The 15,655-nt window shown below is 35.0% G+C and overlaps 2 protein-coding genes across 3 annotated transcripts in view; one reads left to right on the top strand and one right to left on the bottom strand.

Annotated features, from left to right (window-relative positions):
• LOC136834294 (uncharacterized) overlaps positions 1-11,402 on the top strand; it is a 269,565-nt gene extending 258,163 nt beyond the window's left edge. For both annotated transcript variants that reach the window (XM_067096681.1, XM_067096680.1), the window contains 2 exons: positions 9,242-9,464; positions 10,664-11,402. In XM_067096681.1, coding sequence (XP_066952782.1) covers positions 9,242-9,464; positions 10,664-10,743 — 303 coding nt within the window. In that variant the 3' untranslated portion in view covers positions 10,744-11,402. The remainder of the gene's footprint in view (positions 1-9,241; positions 9,465-10,663) is intronic.
• Positions 1-15,655, bottom strand: part of l(3)02640 (porphobilinogen deaminase-like protein l(3)02640) — a 327,247-nt gene that overhangs the window by 285,663 nt on the left and 25,929 nt on the right. The window lies entirely within an intron of this gene.

Below are 15,655 nucleotides of genomic sequence, written 5' to 3'. Positions count from 1 at the left end.
ACGTAAACACTACAACAGAACCATATATCTTATTACTCTCAACATCATTTATTGTGACAATCACAGACACTGACACAGAGCCAATTTTATCTGTTTAGGGGAGAGGTGTGGAGGGGAGGAGGAGGGGGGTGTTTCTGGAGGCTGAGCGAAATCCCTCGATATGGCAAATCAATAGCTATTCCCGCGACCGTTCTACCGTCTCCTGGGCCGCAATGTAAGACAGCAATAAAACTAAGAGTAATGGCTAATATTATACGAGTATATTAGAGAAGGATTTCAATCTTTACCACTAAGGAAATTTTCCGAATTCCTTGCATGATGCCTTAATGCTGTGAAGAAGCTGAAACTCTCAAAAAGGTTAAAGAGGCATCATCTAAAAATGGTGTAGATTGAAAGCAGGTCCTGGTGAAAGACTTTTTGATCTCTCCCTCTCTCTCTCTTTCTCTCTCTGCCACATTCATACCTTAATTGCTGAATTGTTGACGACCTCCATGTGCAGAACATTTCCACAACATTAGTCACCTCATCCAAGTTCACGAAGCCTCATCAACAGTGAATAGAGCCCCTCGTCACAAACTGCCATTTACCTCTTTATCATGCACTCTCATTCTTCCTGGATATTTAGACTCCTTTTTAGTTTTTGCTGTGAAAACTATTGTACCAAAGCTTTGTCTGTCCATTCCCTCAGAATTTTAAAAACTACTGAGGCTAGGGGCTGCAAGTTGGTATGTTGATCATCCACCCTCCCCGTCATCAAACGTTGCCAAATTTACAGCCCTCTAGCCTCAATAACCCCTGGCCCCCATTTAAAAGGTTAAAGTTAGTCATAATCGTGCATCTGGCAACGATAGGATGAGCCATCACCACTGCCCCGTGGTTAAGTTTCTGGGCCGTGGCTCATACATGTTATACCGAGACCACCGAAAGATAGATCTATTTTCCGGCTTCAGTGATTATACAAAGTAGAGAAACTCGACTGGCGCCAAGAAACTGGCATGCATTTTTCTTGTTTCAGTACATCTCTACCACCCTTCTATCCAGCATTTTTTCAGTGTATTTCCATATTTTCTAACAACCATTTTAAACTCATCTTATGCCACATATATATAATTAAAATAATTCAGCTCTACTGTATAGCTTCAACCTCTCTTCTTTTTTTTTTTTGTATTCAAAACACACACTTTACTACCATAAACAGAAGTTGGCTCAATAATACATTCCTAAATTCTATCCTTCGTTTTCTTAGACACTCGAGGTTTTTTCCGGATCTTTTGCACACATCCTGCTACCTTCTTATCTTGTGACTCACGTCTTCTGTCGTCCCGATATAGTTAGTATTAAACACCTATACAAATTAGTTTCTTCCACTCTCACACCATCCATATTAACTGCTGCAACTTCTTGGGTTGTTGTTGTTGCTGCTGTTGGAGCTTAAGCCGAGTCTTTGTCCTTCCACTCTTTGCACACATTGCCCGTTCACCTTCGTCTTGTAAGTACCTTATATAAATAAAAATCTAATACCGTCATTCTCTTGTCTTCCACATCCACGCACATTCAAAACCCAAGACTTAGTATTTTTTCATTCAGTTTTTAATATCAAGAAAAGGGTATGGACTGCAAACCCAATGTCAAGCAATTTGGTGCCTTCCACACCGCGAAGAGAAACAAGAATACACTGATTTTCTTCACACTGTATTTCACAGCAGTGAAAAGATGGTTACCACTGACCTCGAGAGAAGAGGCTGTTCTGGCATTTATGGGCATTTCCTCTCACCAAGGGGTCCATAACTTTTCAATATGTGTTCCTCTGCCTACGGTCTCCCTAGTAGCACAGTATGCGCACAAACACTTTTGAAAAAGCACTAATGATTCCATTTTTATTATTTTATTGTCGACTATAAAAGACACCTCATTATCATTACCGTTCACTTCAAGCTCAGTGGAGAGAGAGAGAGAGAGAGAGAGAGAGAGAGAGAGAGAGAGAGAGAGAGAGAGAGAGAGAGAGAGAGGTGAATCAAATGAAGTCTAGGTTTGTTTTTAGTATTGTGCAAAAAATAGCTTTTTATGAAATAAGGTTTATGTAAAACGAACTAAAATAAAATGAGAATTATTGAAATTAAGGTTTGAACCAAATTAAGAACCTCTTTTATACTAATCACGGTCAATCACTTGGAATAAAAATTAAACAGAAAAACAATAATAAGAGTCTAAGTAAATTGAATAAAAAAAGAATATAAGAAAATTAAAGTAATTACGTTTCAGAAAAACAAAAAATGCTGCTAATGTTAATTTAAAGCCATTCCAGTTTTAAATAGAACATATAGAAGAAAATTGTAACGTTGTAGTTGCCACATTGTTAATGAAGTTAATTACCCTAAAAATTGCAATATCATAGCAATAACGATTAAAATGCAGCGAATGAAAAAAGAATAGAAAAACTCCTCGGTTTTACGTTAATGTTAAACGAGATAAGACACCCAGCGCATTATCAATGAACACCAGACAGCAAAACATTACAAGAACCATCTAAAAGAAAAAAAAAATAGGAATTCAAACGACTCACTGAATTACTGTTATTACGAAAATCCCTGGAAGACTTACTTAGTAAGTCTAGGAATAACTGTCGTTCCGGAGACTGAACGATCTTTCCGGGTACCACTGCATATTACCATTTATAATCACAACACATCCTGTTACTCTGTTATAATCTTGTATGGAATGCTGTACGATAGCTGCGATAGCTCCTTTTACTCTTTCACGATCGTATCGTTTGAAGAAACTTGTTCTTGACGGCGGTAAGATTTGCTCAAGCCCGCAAAATTGGCGTTATAAACCTTAAACTTATTTACAAAGTCATATTTTAAAACAAAGACTGGGCAACAGAATGTATGAGATGATACGAGTCAGTAAGATGTGCCTGATGATAACACTGTTATCATCATTAAAAAAAAAAAAAAAGAGTCCCGTTTTAGGGTTTAATTGACGCTCTTGGAGGAGCCTAAATCTTTATGAATTAATTTATACGTAAGTACTTTCTGCGCGGAAAGCTTTGGGATCCTCTTAATGCTTCTGTTTTTCCTTCCTAGTTAACAGCCTTTTCCATACTATTTCCTCGATCTTATAGTCTACTGCCTAGACATTAATAAAATATAATAAAAATATAAACAACCGGAGGAGTATTTACGATCAGATTTGATTTAATTCACGATTCAAGAAGCAGAAAAATGTGCTCAATCTGAGGCGAGAATCAGTTCGATAAGAAAGACCCCCTTATACCTTTTACGGTAAACATGATCATTCGCAGTAATGCATAATTACTAGAAATATCTCAAACTAGCTAACCTAATCTACTCTTCGCATCTCTAGACAGTTAATATCGAATTCGATCACTATGTTAAAATTTGTCACACAAAGCGAACATGTTGTCATTTACGTACGCTCTAATGTTCCTTAAATGCAATAACAAGTGAAAAATGAGCCGAAGTTTCTTCGGCGCAATCGAGTTTTCTATACAGCCGCTACAGCGTATAATCAAGGCCACCGAAAATAGATCTATCTTTCGGTGGTCTCGGTATAATGGTGCACGAGTCGCGGCCCATGAAACTCTCGGCAGGTCGTGGTGGCCTGTGTTGCGTTGCCAGAAGCACGATTATGGCTAACTTTAACCTTAAATAAAATAAAAACTGCTGAGGCTACAGTTCTGTAATTTGGTATGTTTGATAATTGGAGGGTGGATGATCATCATATCAAATTGCAGCCCCCTAGGTTCAGTGGTTTTTAAGATCTGAGGGCGGAGAGAAAAAGTGCGGACGGACAGACAAATAGCCATCTCAATAGTTTTCTTTTACAGAAAACTAAAACTTAACTGAACCTCACCTACCTAACAACCTATTGGAATTAAAAGTAACCTGCATAGGAATGATTTTGCCACAAATTATTCAGCATCTCGCATAAAACATGCAGAACGAATCATTAATGAAACTATAATAAAATAGATGATCATAAAGCATGCAGAACGAATCATTAATAAAACTATAATAAAATAAATAAATGGGTTTAATCTGTCGGCTTTAACTTTTCTATAGATAAAAAGGTGAAGAAATAGATTTAAAAACCAGAAATCATACTATACCAATTTGCCAAAAAGCATTTGAAATCAAAATGTAAAAGAGCATTAAATCTAATTAAAAAGCTATCAATACTAGCAGGATCAATAGGCATAACCACTACTGCTCTCTATAAACAATGGTGTTGTCTGTCTGCTCTCGATGATCTGGAAGCGAAATCTATGGCTCAGCATCAGACGCAACGCAGAAAACGTTAGATCCAATTCACAAGGAAGGCCTTAGAATATGAGCCTGTGGACCATCACCAACCTCATCTTTACAAGTTAATGTAGTGAACCACCACTGTCTCTCCATAGATAATTAATAATAATGAAAAGTGCCTCAAGAATTCAGACAAGTGATTCACCAGCAAAAAATTATTTGAATTAAGAGATATATTTATAAACAGTTGTTCAACACCTTTCCCAGTTAGAGCTAAAAGATTGTTTGAGTCACTGACCATAAATACGAGTATATAGTTACCTTCAATAGTAAAGCTACCACCTCTTTGGACTAAGAATAAAATAAGAATTTGCGCCCTTAAAATATTTATCAAACAACTGTTCACATACCCCAGAACACCATAAACAACATACAATGGAACATATAAGCCTAAAAGGTTTACATTACGCAATATACACACGGATCTAAATCACAATACGGAGTGGGATAAGGAGCAGTGTCCCAAGAGAAAACGTATCGAATCTCTCTACCTGATGATCCCTCAGTAGTCATAGCAGAGTTGTGTGGAATTGCATTAACCATAAAAATACTTAAAGAAACATCATTCAATAATTTTATGATTTTAGCGACTCGAGAAGCGCTACAGAAGCTATTCAAAGTTACAAACCCAAAAATCATATTGTACAACAAATTACGCTATTACTCTATAAATTATATAATGATGGGAAAAATATGGAAATATGTTGGATCCCTGCCCATACTGGGGTCATAGGAAATGAAGAGGCTAATAAAGCAGCCAAAGAAGTAACCCATATGACAAAATCAAATGGAAATATCCATATTAATGATTATATAACACATAAAAATAAGTATTATAAAAAAATGGCAAAATATACGGAATGAATGACCTGAAAGTAATGAATTAAAAAAAAAAAAAACCTAGTGTTGGAAAATGGAGTTCATCACAAAAGCAGAGACATACGCAAGTAATTCTGACACGTCTCCGAATAGGCCATTCTCGTCTGACACACGGACACCTATTGAATAATCCATGTAACCTTGCTCCTGAATGCTCAAATGTAAAGTAATGATAACAGTTAAACATTTATTGTGTGAACGCCCGAAGTATAATCAGCAGCGAACATGAAGTTTTGGAAATAAATCGATCATGGAAATTTTGCCAGAAACTTTAACATTTGAAATTAACCCAATTATAAAGTTTCTGAAAAACTGTAATTTGACTGACAAAATATAGATAAAAAATATAAATAAAAACAAATCCTTCGGGCCAGCCCTGTGGGAGCTGATAATCAGCTCAGTGGTCTGGTAAAAAACTATTTTAATAATAATAATAATAATAATAATAATAATAATAATAATAATAATAATAATAATAATAATAATAATAACAATAACAGATAGGTAATGTACAGTTTGTCTTGCTGTCATCGCATTAAACCCAACGTGCAAGTATTTGTGCATATATACCATTAATTATGCAGCATCACATACTTACCTTAGCATAATTTACAGGCTGCAATTCAAGACTGTGGCACAACTTCAGTTTAAACTCTGATCGCCTTTTCTTCCGACGCTTTTCCTACGATTCCTTCCCAGCGGATTTCGCGGTTATACAAAACTTTATGACCCGCACAGCTTCATGCTGGATACATAATAACCTCTTTTCCTATCCTTTATCGCTAATGTTATTGCTTTGGATATTTTCGTTTTGACTGTATACGGTATTTAATACGCCACATAAGTATGTATATGTACAGTATATGAGCGTGGCACATAAACATATACAAACAAGTGCACACAATTTTATATATATATAATATATATATTATATTTACAATATACATGGATTATTCCTTCAGTTCTAAAGCTATTTACGACTCTGGGACTCATCAGAGGACTGGTAGTTTGACATCATTCCTAGCTAACTGTCTCAGCGATACTAAAGGGAAACAGGAACAACCACAAAATAAGAGATAGGTTTCACAATAAAAAAAAACGGAACAAACACGAACATGGAGAAGTGGACTGACTTACAACCATGATCTTTAATGGTAAAAAAGATGAAATCTGGGAATATGATGCCGCAGCAAGCACCATCATTTTTATCACAATCTTGTGTCTGTGTGTGTGAGAGAGAGAGAGAGAGAGAGAGAGAGAGAGAGAGAGAGAGAGAGAGAGAGAGAGAGAGAGAGAGTCTACTACTGCAAGTAAGAGAAAATTTTGCCTCGTAACATTTGACTCTGAAAGAACGTTTAGTAAACAATCGTTTGGAAACTAAATAAAAACGTTTCAGTTGATGGCAACAGCAACTGAGTTTTATGAATAAAATTAAATAAAGAATAATTAAATAAAAATACGATGAATAATTTTATAATTAAATCAAAGTAATTAAATAAAAATGCGGTGATGATAAATAGGCGTACGAAAACCCGTTAATCCCAAACAATTTTCAAGTTAATGGAAGGAAACTCAAGAGTCTGACATTCAGTCCCAAGGCGTTAGGAATTGTTCTGGTGCTATATAAACATTTTAATTCAATTCTTTGTGTCGCAATAACATAAAATAATAATTATCGAGTAAATGACAGTTTAACTACTAGGCTCAGAAATCACGAATGAACTTATAAGAGCTTCAACCAAAAGAAGAAGAAAACAATTTTGAGAGAGAATGAAATTCAAGAACCCGACGCGCCGTTGTCTGCGGTCTCTCTGGGTTACACGTTATCTTAAATGATGGTTATTTTCGTCCTCATGCCCGAGATTCTTTTAAAGGCAAAGGCTTTCTGTGGAGGAGAAGAGATTTTCTTTGAATTTTTGGTATTTCACCAATATCTGCGGCTTCTTTCGACAATAAAAGTGACGTCGTTGCGAGTAACGTTTTGTGTGAATATAGTGACATCAACACTGAAGTGGTATGATGCAGGGTGACACTATGGGGAGAGTGTTGCCATTAACAGTGACATCACTGTTGTGACATCATCATTAACTGAGATCTTTGTGACATGACGTTGTAATTAACTGTGGCATTGGTGTATCATTAACTAGGATCTTAGCGACATAAAATTGTAATTAACTGTGGCTTTGGTTTATCATTAACTAAGATCTTAGTGAGATAAAATTGTAATTAACTGTGGCTTTGGTGTATCATTAACTAAGATCTTAGTGACATAAAATTGGAATTAACTGTGACATTGGTGTATCATTAACTAAGATCTTAGTCACATAAAATTGTAATTAACTGTGGCTTTGGTGTATCATTAACTAAGATCTTAGTGACATAAAATTGTAATTAACTGTGACATTGATGTATCAACTAAGATCTTAGTGACATAAAATCATAATTAACTGTGGCTTTGGAATCATAGAATTATCATTAACACTGACTTGCAGGGACATCAGATTATAACTAACAGTGAGGTAAAATTATAATTTACAAAGGCACAGAATAACTATAAAAAGTAAGACAATTAACGCTGACTTGAGTGAAGCAATATCATCATTAACATTAACACTATGGGCGCCAAATTAGTATAGTGTGACATTAACCAGCGAAATTATATTAACATCGAATTTATTGATTGAATTAATTGTTATAAAAACATAACTGGTGCAATTATCATCATCGTAACCATCATTCCGACACAATTATCACCGAGTGAATAACTGAAAAAGTATATGATTTATGTAAGGGGAATTAAGGATGAAAATAATCTGATGAATGAAAATGCGATATTAAAGCTAATCCCTGAACCAGTAAGAGTAACACCTACCGAGGGATATTATCACCGAGAATCACATTATTCTCAAAATAACATACACTGTAAAACTTTAAGCGGACATCTACGTCTTTTTAAAGTGATGAGATGTTAAATTATCCCTCCACTAGTGCAACACTACAATTGACCTGGTTAGCCATCGTTTTGTGTGATGTCACAAATTCACCAACTGCATTACATTCCTAAGGTACTTAAGCGAGGCGCATAAGTCGACTGTCACCCATGCAATCGACGTGTGATTTTTAACGTCAGGTCAATTTTGAACACTGATCTGAAAAATTACCCATGTGTGCAATTATCGGAGAGAACATTACTGCTCGTGGTATAGGTACTTGTTCTCACCAAGGTCGAATGTTTGTTACTATCCAGACGTATAGCCATCATACACAAGCATTTGGCATAGTTGGCATGGGTATCTAGCCTCGTTTTAAGTGGCAATACGTACCCCAGTGGTAAAATAAGTTAGGGCAGCTAGGGGTGGGGTCTCCATAACTTCTGCCGGGATTGATCTGTAATCCTGCCCTGCATGCCAAAGGGGTCTATGATTGCAGATTTTTGTTTTTGTTTTTTAAAGAAGGATCCTTAACCTTTGACTAAACTGTCTTGTATAAGGCAGCTATAGGTCGCATCCCAACTTGGGAGGTTAACAAGTCTTGTACATTAACTGAGGGTGACCTGGAGGTAGTTGTGAGAACAATGTAACTTATTCTATTATTTTACCTTTTAGCCAAAGCTCTGTAACCATACATACACACACACACACACACATAAATATATACATTCATATACACATACATATATATATAAAAATATATGTGTTTATACATATACATACATTGTATGTATATATATATATATTATATATATATATATATATATATATATATATATATATATATATATATATATATATATATATATATATATATATATATAAAGAAGCTGCAGGACAGAGCGACCTCATGCCCTTTTCTAATAAACATCCAAGAAATATGAAGTGCCAAAGCAGCAGCAACCCAAAACCTCTCAAAAAAAACAAAAAACAAAAGCAAAAAAATATTGGTAACAAAGAAGCAAGGCAGAGAATTCCAAAGCTTAGCCGTTAGACTACAAACGAAACGAAACTGACATTTCCTCCCCACGATCTCCCTTGCAGGTGAGAGACCTGGATCTCCACATGTACCCCGACCACTACGACAACCGACACCGGGTGACATCAACACTGGCCATCCGCTGGTCGGCGCCCGACTACTTCGAACGGAACCAGGCCACCGTCAAGTGCATAGCCGACGTGTCGGGTCACAAGAAGACGGCCACCAGGGAGCTGTACTTAGACCCGGCATCGAGCGCAGCCTTCAACCATCGATACGCGTCGTCAGGTGAGAGAAAACGAAAGGGACATGTAGATTTGATTGACATAATCCAAATGACGTAGGTTGTAGTGAGTAGTGTGATTATTATTATTATTATTCAGAAGATGAACCATATATTCATATGGAACAAGCCCACCAAAGGGGCCATTGACCTGAAATTCAAGCTTCCAAAGAATATGGTGCTCATTAGGGAGTAAGAGAAGGTAAAGGGAAATACACAAAGAAGAGATCTCAGTGTGTCTGAAACTAAGGTATTTGCTTGTGAATGAAAACTGAATATTAAAGTAAGCAAAGTTATTGAAATTGGACAGTTGGTGTTGAAAACGGACCAAATGGAATAGATGAAAAGTAAAAGACAGAGAGAAACGCAGTTGGAAGCCGAAGGAACGTTGTAAAGAACCTTCAGTATTCTACAATTTGCAAACAAGGTAAACTGTAAGCATAGTAAAAATGAATAGTACTATAGAGCTAAGACTGCACAAAATTGAATGTGTGAATAAATTTGAGATGCACTGATGCAAACAGTTAATGATAAAATGTAACGCAATTCATTGGGTAACAAATCAACTAAGTCAAATCAACAAATAATTATGTTTTAAAGAATGAAAAGTTGGAGAACATAAAAACATGAAATGAGCACAAGTGTTTTAAAATTATCTGTTCCTACTTGATGACAATGAAATCAGCCAATCTAACAACTTCTCGCATGATCAATTTGCTCTTGCATCATTCATCTCTGCCTCTCCACTATTTTCTGCATTCAAGAACTTCAAAGTACTCATTCCACCCCTCTTTATGCATTTTCAAAGCTCCATTACCTCATTAACCTTTCTGTCTGGATTCACTTCCTTACATAACAATTCCTTAAGGTGTTTGCTCATGTTCACCTCTCTACTTTCATTATTTGCTTTCTTTTTCTCTAACTTTCAGATTGATATTTCATCCATCCTCTTGTTTCCCCGCACATGATCTCAAATAATTTCCAATTTGCCTTCACTGATTTAACTTCTTCATCCCACCACTTATCGGTTTTAATCCCTCTTCTACCTTGCTATATCTACAAACACTCCCTGCTGACCCTTTGACCTCAGCTTAGAAACTCCCATATTCTTACATACATTCTTTTATATGTTTATGCAAATTTCTCCTCAGGTTAAAAAGTATGCAATTATTAGTAAGTACCCAAATTCTCCTTCTCTCCACAGGTCACCACCCGACGGCGAGATTGCAAACTTGGACTATTCTGATATTCACATCTATTTTTATAAACACGGCATATCTATAGAAACAAAGATATGGACGAGATGAAAAGCTTTGTCCCTCTAGCACATGAAGGGAGAAGAAAAGCTGCTTTGTTTTCTAGTTAATGAAAACGGAAGACGCGTTTTCCCCTCTCAATGTAATGAAAACGGAAGAAACGTTTAACTCTCAGTTTAATGGAAAAAATGAGAGGAACGTCATACCTCTCAATTCAATGAAAATGGGAAAAGCTTATGCCTCTCAATTCAATGAAAATGGGAAAAAGGTTTTCTTCTCAGTTGAGAGAAAACGGAGGAAACGCTTTACCTCAGTTTAAAGAAAACGTAAGAAACATTTCCACAGCATTAGAGAAAACGGAAGAAGCGCTTCACCGTTCGACGTAATGCAAACGGAATACCAAATGAACGCTTGACCTTCACTGGCTGCGAAGGAAAGAGACAATGTAGTCACGTGGAAGCGTGACACGTGTGTGGCGCAGTTTCCGTGGCATGACATTGCGATGTGTTAATTGTATTTAGTCTTAAGGCCGCCGATAAGAGACCACGAGTGATGTTGAGGAAGTCTGGAACTCAGTTATTCGATAAACAGATGATCTACAGAGCACCTGCTGACCCCTTTTATCACCGACCTCTGTTTTATCAGATCCGTTATCAGTAGTGATGTTATTTCCGTCTGTTTCCAACCCGCCCCTTAATTTCACAACCCCTCCTCCTCCTGCTTGGCTGCAGGTGGTGAAGTTTTTTGGTTGTCATTATCATTGTGATACATCTCATTGTTGTTTATTCTACGTGTCATTATCGATATTAACACTTGATAGTAAAATTATTATTATTATTATTATTATTATTATTATTATTATTATTATTATTATTGGGATTAATACCAAAGTAATTTTGCTAAGTGCCATTATTGATATTACCATTGATAGTAAAGTTATTATTATTATTATTATTATTATTATTATTATTATTATTATTATTATTATTATTATTATTACTGGGCACTCATATCGTCAACATTTACTATTTTTGTCAGTGTTTATGGTAATCAATACCTCTCATTTTCATTCTAAGTGTGATGATCGATATTAATATTGATAGTAAAATTACCGATTATTTCCACCATTAATTTTGTGACTGTTGTAATAGTACTTCCTTTATCCAAATCGTAGAATGGTAGAGAACTGTATTTGTCGCCATAATCTTATATAATAATGACCCCATCATCATTTTGATTTCACTTCCCTTGCAATGGTAATTAGGCTTAGGTAAGTTGGGACACTTTGGTTATACCTATATAGAACATTAAGCATACTCTAAAAAAAAAAGTAAATAAGTAGCAGCTGTGTGGTACTTATGTACTTAAGGGTTTAATATCGTACGATCGCAGAATCTTGCTGATAGAAAAGGAAAAAAAATTAAAAGAAATTTTTGCGAAGGAAGACATGTAATTGGTTTCTGGATCTGTCTAGTCAAACTGCCATTATGGGAAGTACCATGAGCTAATTATAATGTGAAGAAATCCCTCCACTTGGACACATTTATGTATGTTTGTGTGTGTAGCGTACCTCGATATATATAAACACGAGATACACATGCATGTGTATATGTGCATGTGAAAGATGTAAAAGCATAAAACATACATATATACATACTGACAATGACATCCACAATTAACAGTATGGAAAATATGAATGCATAAATATACACAAAAACATTTAAAACATTCCATGTGTACATGCAAATATATATTTACAAACACAATACGGATACATGCATAAACATTCAAGCTAAAAAATTGCATCGCAATTGGATTTTAAATTTTATTTAAGCTATTTAAATTTAAGTTAAATTTTATTTAAGTGTCAAGTTTAAGTAATTCCCTCCTTGCATACTGCCCCGAAAATGCTATGTGATTTTCATTTTACTATATAAAATATCACTGTGAGACAAACACGTTAAATATTCACGAAATGCATCGGAATATCAGGGTACGTTGCATATAATAATAATAATAATAATAATAATAATAATAATAATAATAATAATAATACACAATAATAATAATAATAATAATAATAACAGTGATGAGGATATAGGTGCTAAAAAGAATGAGCTTGAAAAATAGCTTCGCAAGCTATTATAATTTTCATTGAGTTATTTTTATTAATCACATTATTTCACATACTGGTACCATTATCCTCATTACCTAATAAATATTATTATTAATATTTTTATTATTAATACTATTATTATTATTATTATTATTATTATTATTATTTTTATTATTATGACGCCCTAACGCGATACATATTAAATTCGTATTTTCCCTAGTGTTCCCTTAAACGATTCAAGGTTTTATTCCGATAACACCTATTTTACTAAATAGTAACAATTACCAAAGAAAAGGAAGTTCAACCTACAATAAAGAAAGAAAAAAACAACACACCATTAATTTGAAAATTCTTCTCTCTCCTCTTCGTCGTCATCATCATCATCACAATCATCATCATCATGAAAAACTAGAAGATGAAGAAAGGAATTGAAAAAAAGGAATAAAAAGAGGACAAACTGAAAGAGTATAAAAAAGAAGAAAATGAAGAGGATAGAGAAGATAGCACTGATGGCAATTGGACCCCCCAAAAAATGAGCTAAAAAAAGTAGCAGGGCAAAAAATAGGTAATAAATAAATCTTGAGGCAAGAAAAAAAAGTATTAAAAAAACACATAAAGGAACTGACAACATAAGTGAAAAACCTCGTAGAAAATGAAGTAGGTGGGGAAGAAAAAAAAAAACACTGAAACAAATAAAAAAAAATTAAAAAAGAAAGAGATAAATAAAACCAACGTTTAAAAAAAAAAATAACCCTCGAAGCAATAGAAGAATGATAACAATGGAATTCACTCCTTCCGAAATCAATGGTGGGTTTATTCGGCGCTTAAGTGACACATGTCTCACTCCTTTCGGATTCCTAGACAAGCGATATACAATTCTGCATATATGCAATGTATATTTGCTCGGGGATTTGAGAGAGAGAGAGAGAGAGAGAGAGAGAGAGAGAGAGAGAGAGAGAGAGAGAAGCTGAACGTACTCAAGTGGCTTGGTAGCCTGAGGCTTCTGCCTTCATCTCTCTCTCTCTCTCTCTCTCTTCTCTCTCTCTCTCTCTCTCTCTCTCTACCTTCCTCAATATACGGCTAAACTGTTTCAACCTGCTTTTGACGTTTCTTTTTTTTTTTATTCCAATGATCAAACTCAATTTATTTCCTTCTTTGCCCACCTTTTACCTTATCAGATATACGAGATATGCCCATCTCGCTCTCCCAATCCTTCTGAGAGCACCGAGTTTCATGTAATCACATTCAACTTCGCTTTGTATATCTGTCACATACAAAGTGTGAGCCTTGTTAAAAAGAAGAAAAATAAAGCAACGCGCGCACTTAAAAATACACAAAAATATATGCAAATGAGCAGCACTCAATGACCTATCTGAATGTTTCGAGGGAGTTAGTATTTTTCTCTGGTGATACCGGGAACACCTCTTAGGGCAATACAACTTATAACTGGGAAACAAATACATAATACAACTATCATGAATACACAGCAGCTGCACATCCACGCAGAAACACACATTCTCACACCCATACATACATACATACATATATATATACTGTACATATATACACATACACACACATTATATATATACACACATATGTGTGTGTGCGTGTGTTTGCATGTGTACAACAACAAATGACGTATAAACTATGTATTTTCATAAACCAGTACTCAGAGACACACACATGTAATCACATATGTAAGCGGAAGGATATACACGCCCTTACATCGTATATAACACGTGGGAGTCCCGAAGTTATTTTTACCTGATAACGGAACTTTGGTTCGTTCAAACTTTGTAAGACCATGTTTAAAAGAAGGTGTTCCATAAAAATTACTTTCTTATTCTCAGTCTCTCTTCCAGCACACACACGCGCGCACACACAAACACACACACACACACACACACACACATATATATATATATATATATATATATATATATATATATATATATATATATATATATATACATATATATATATATATATATATATATATATATATATATATATATATATATATATATATTAATATATTAACCACAAGTAGATGCCATTGTGCAAATGCATGTATGCTCACATACACATTTACACATCTGTATATTTAAATATAAACACATTTCAACATCTATATGCCACTGCTACAATGACATGCAAATATGAAAACTCATAGTGAATAAGAGACCCGTTTTTAGATCTAATTCATACAACAATATTCTATAAAATCTACTTAATTTATGTTGTGATATTTAACTGACAGCTAAAATTATTAATTCATAATTGCAACCCCATAAATTATTTAATGGTCTGTGGCAATGTATTCACAATCTAAGCCTCACCAAATCACTATTACGGTTACAACCGTCTATTCAAATTACAAACTCATATATAATGAGACCTGAATTTTTTGTCCTCGCAATTGCAAGCTCATAATATCTAATGAATTTTCAACTGTCTCTCTACAGTTGCAACTTCATCAATACCCGACGAGTTTGCAGCTGTTTAGTCCACCATTGCAAGCTCATGAACCACTTACGAATTAACAAGTGTTTAGCACCGCTGCTTCGAAGACCTATAGTGTATTAAATGTGTGTCTGTGTTTATATACACGTGCATGTGTCTGTGTGTGTTAATGTCTTAGCATTCTACTCTATCCAGCCTTCGTTCTGAAAATTGCTCAAATAGTTTAATGTACTCTCTGCGACCCTCGTACAGTCTCCCGAAAGTTATCTTACTAAAGGAGTGCAATTTTTCCCTTTTCGCTTTCTGGAAATTTCAACACGAAATTCCTCTCGTGATTCATTGTCAATATTTTGGAAAG

This window comes from Macrobrachium rosenbergii, chromosome 53 (genome assembly GCF_040412425.1).
Source record: "Macrobrachium rosenbergii isolate ZJJX-2024 chromosome 53, ASM4041242v1, whole genome shotgun sequence".
In the NCBI taxonomy this organism is placed as follows: domain Eukaryota; kingdom Metazoa; phylum Arthropoda; class Malacostraca; order Decapoda; family Palaemonidae; genus Macrobrachium; species Macrobrachium rosenbergii.
This window is presented reverse-complemented; position numbering and strand designations above follow the sequence as displayed.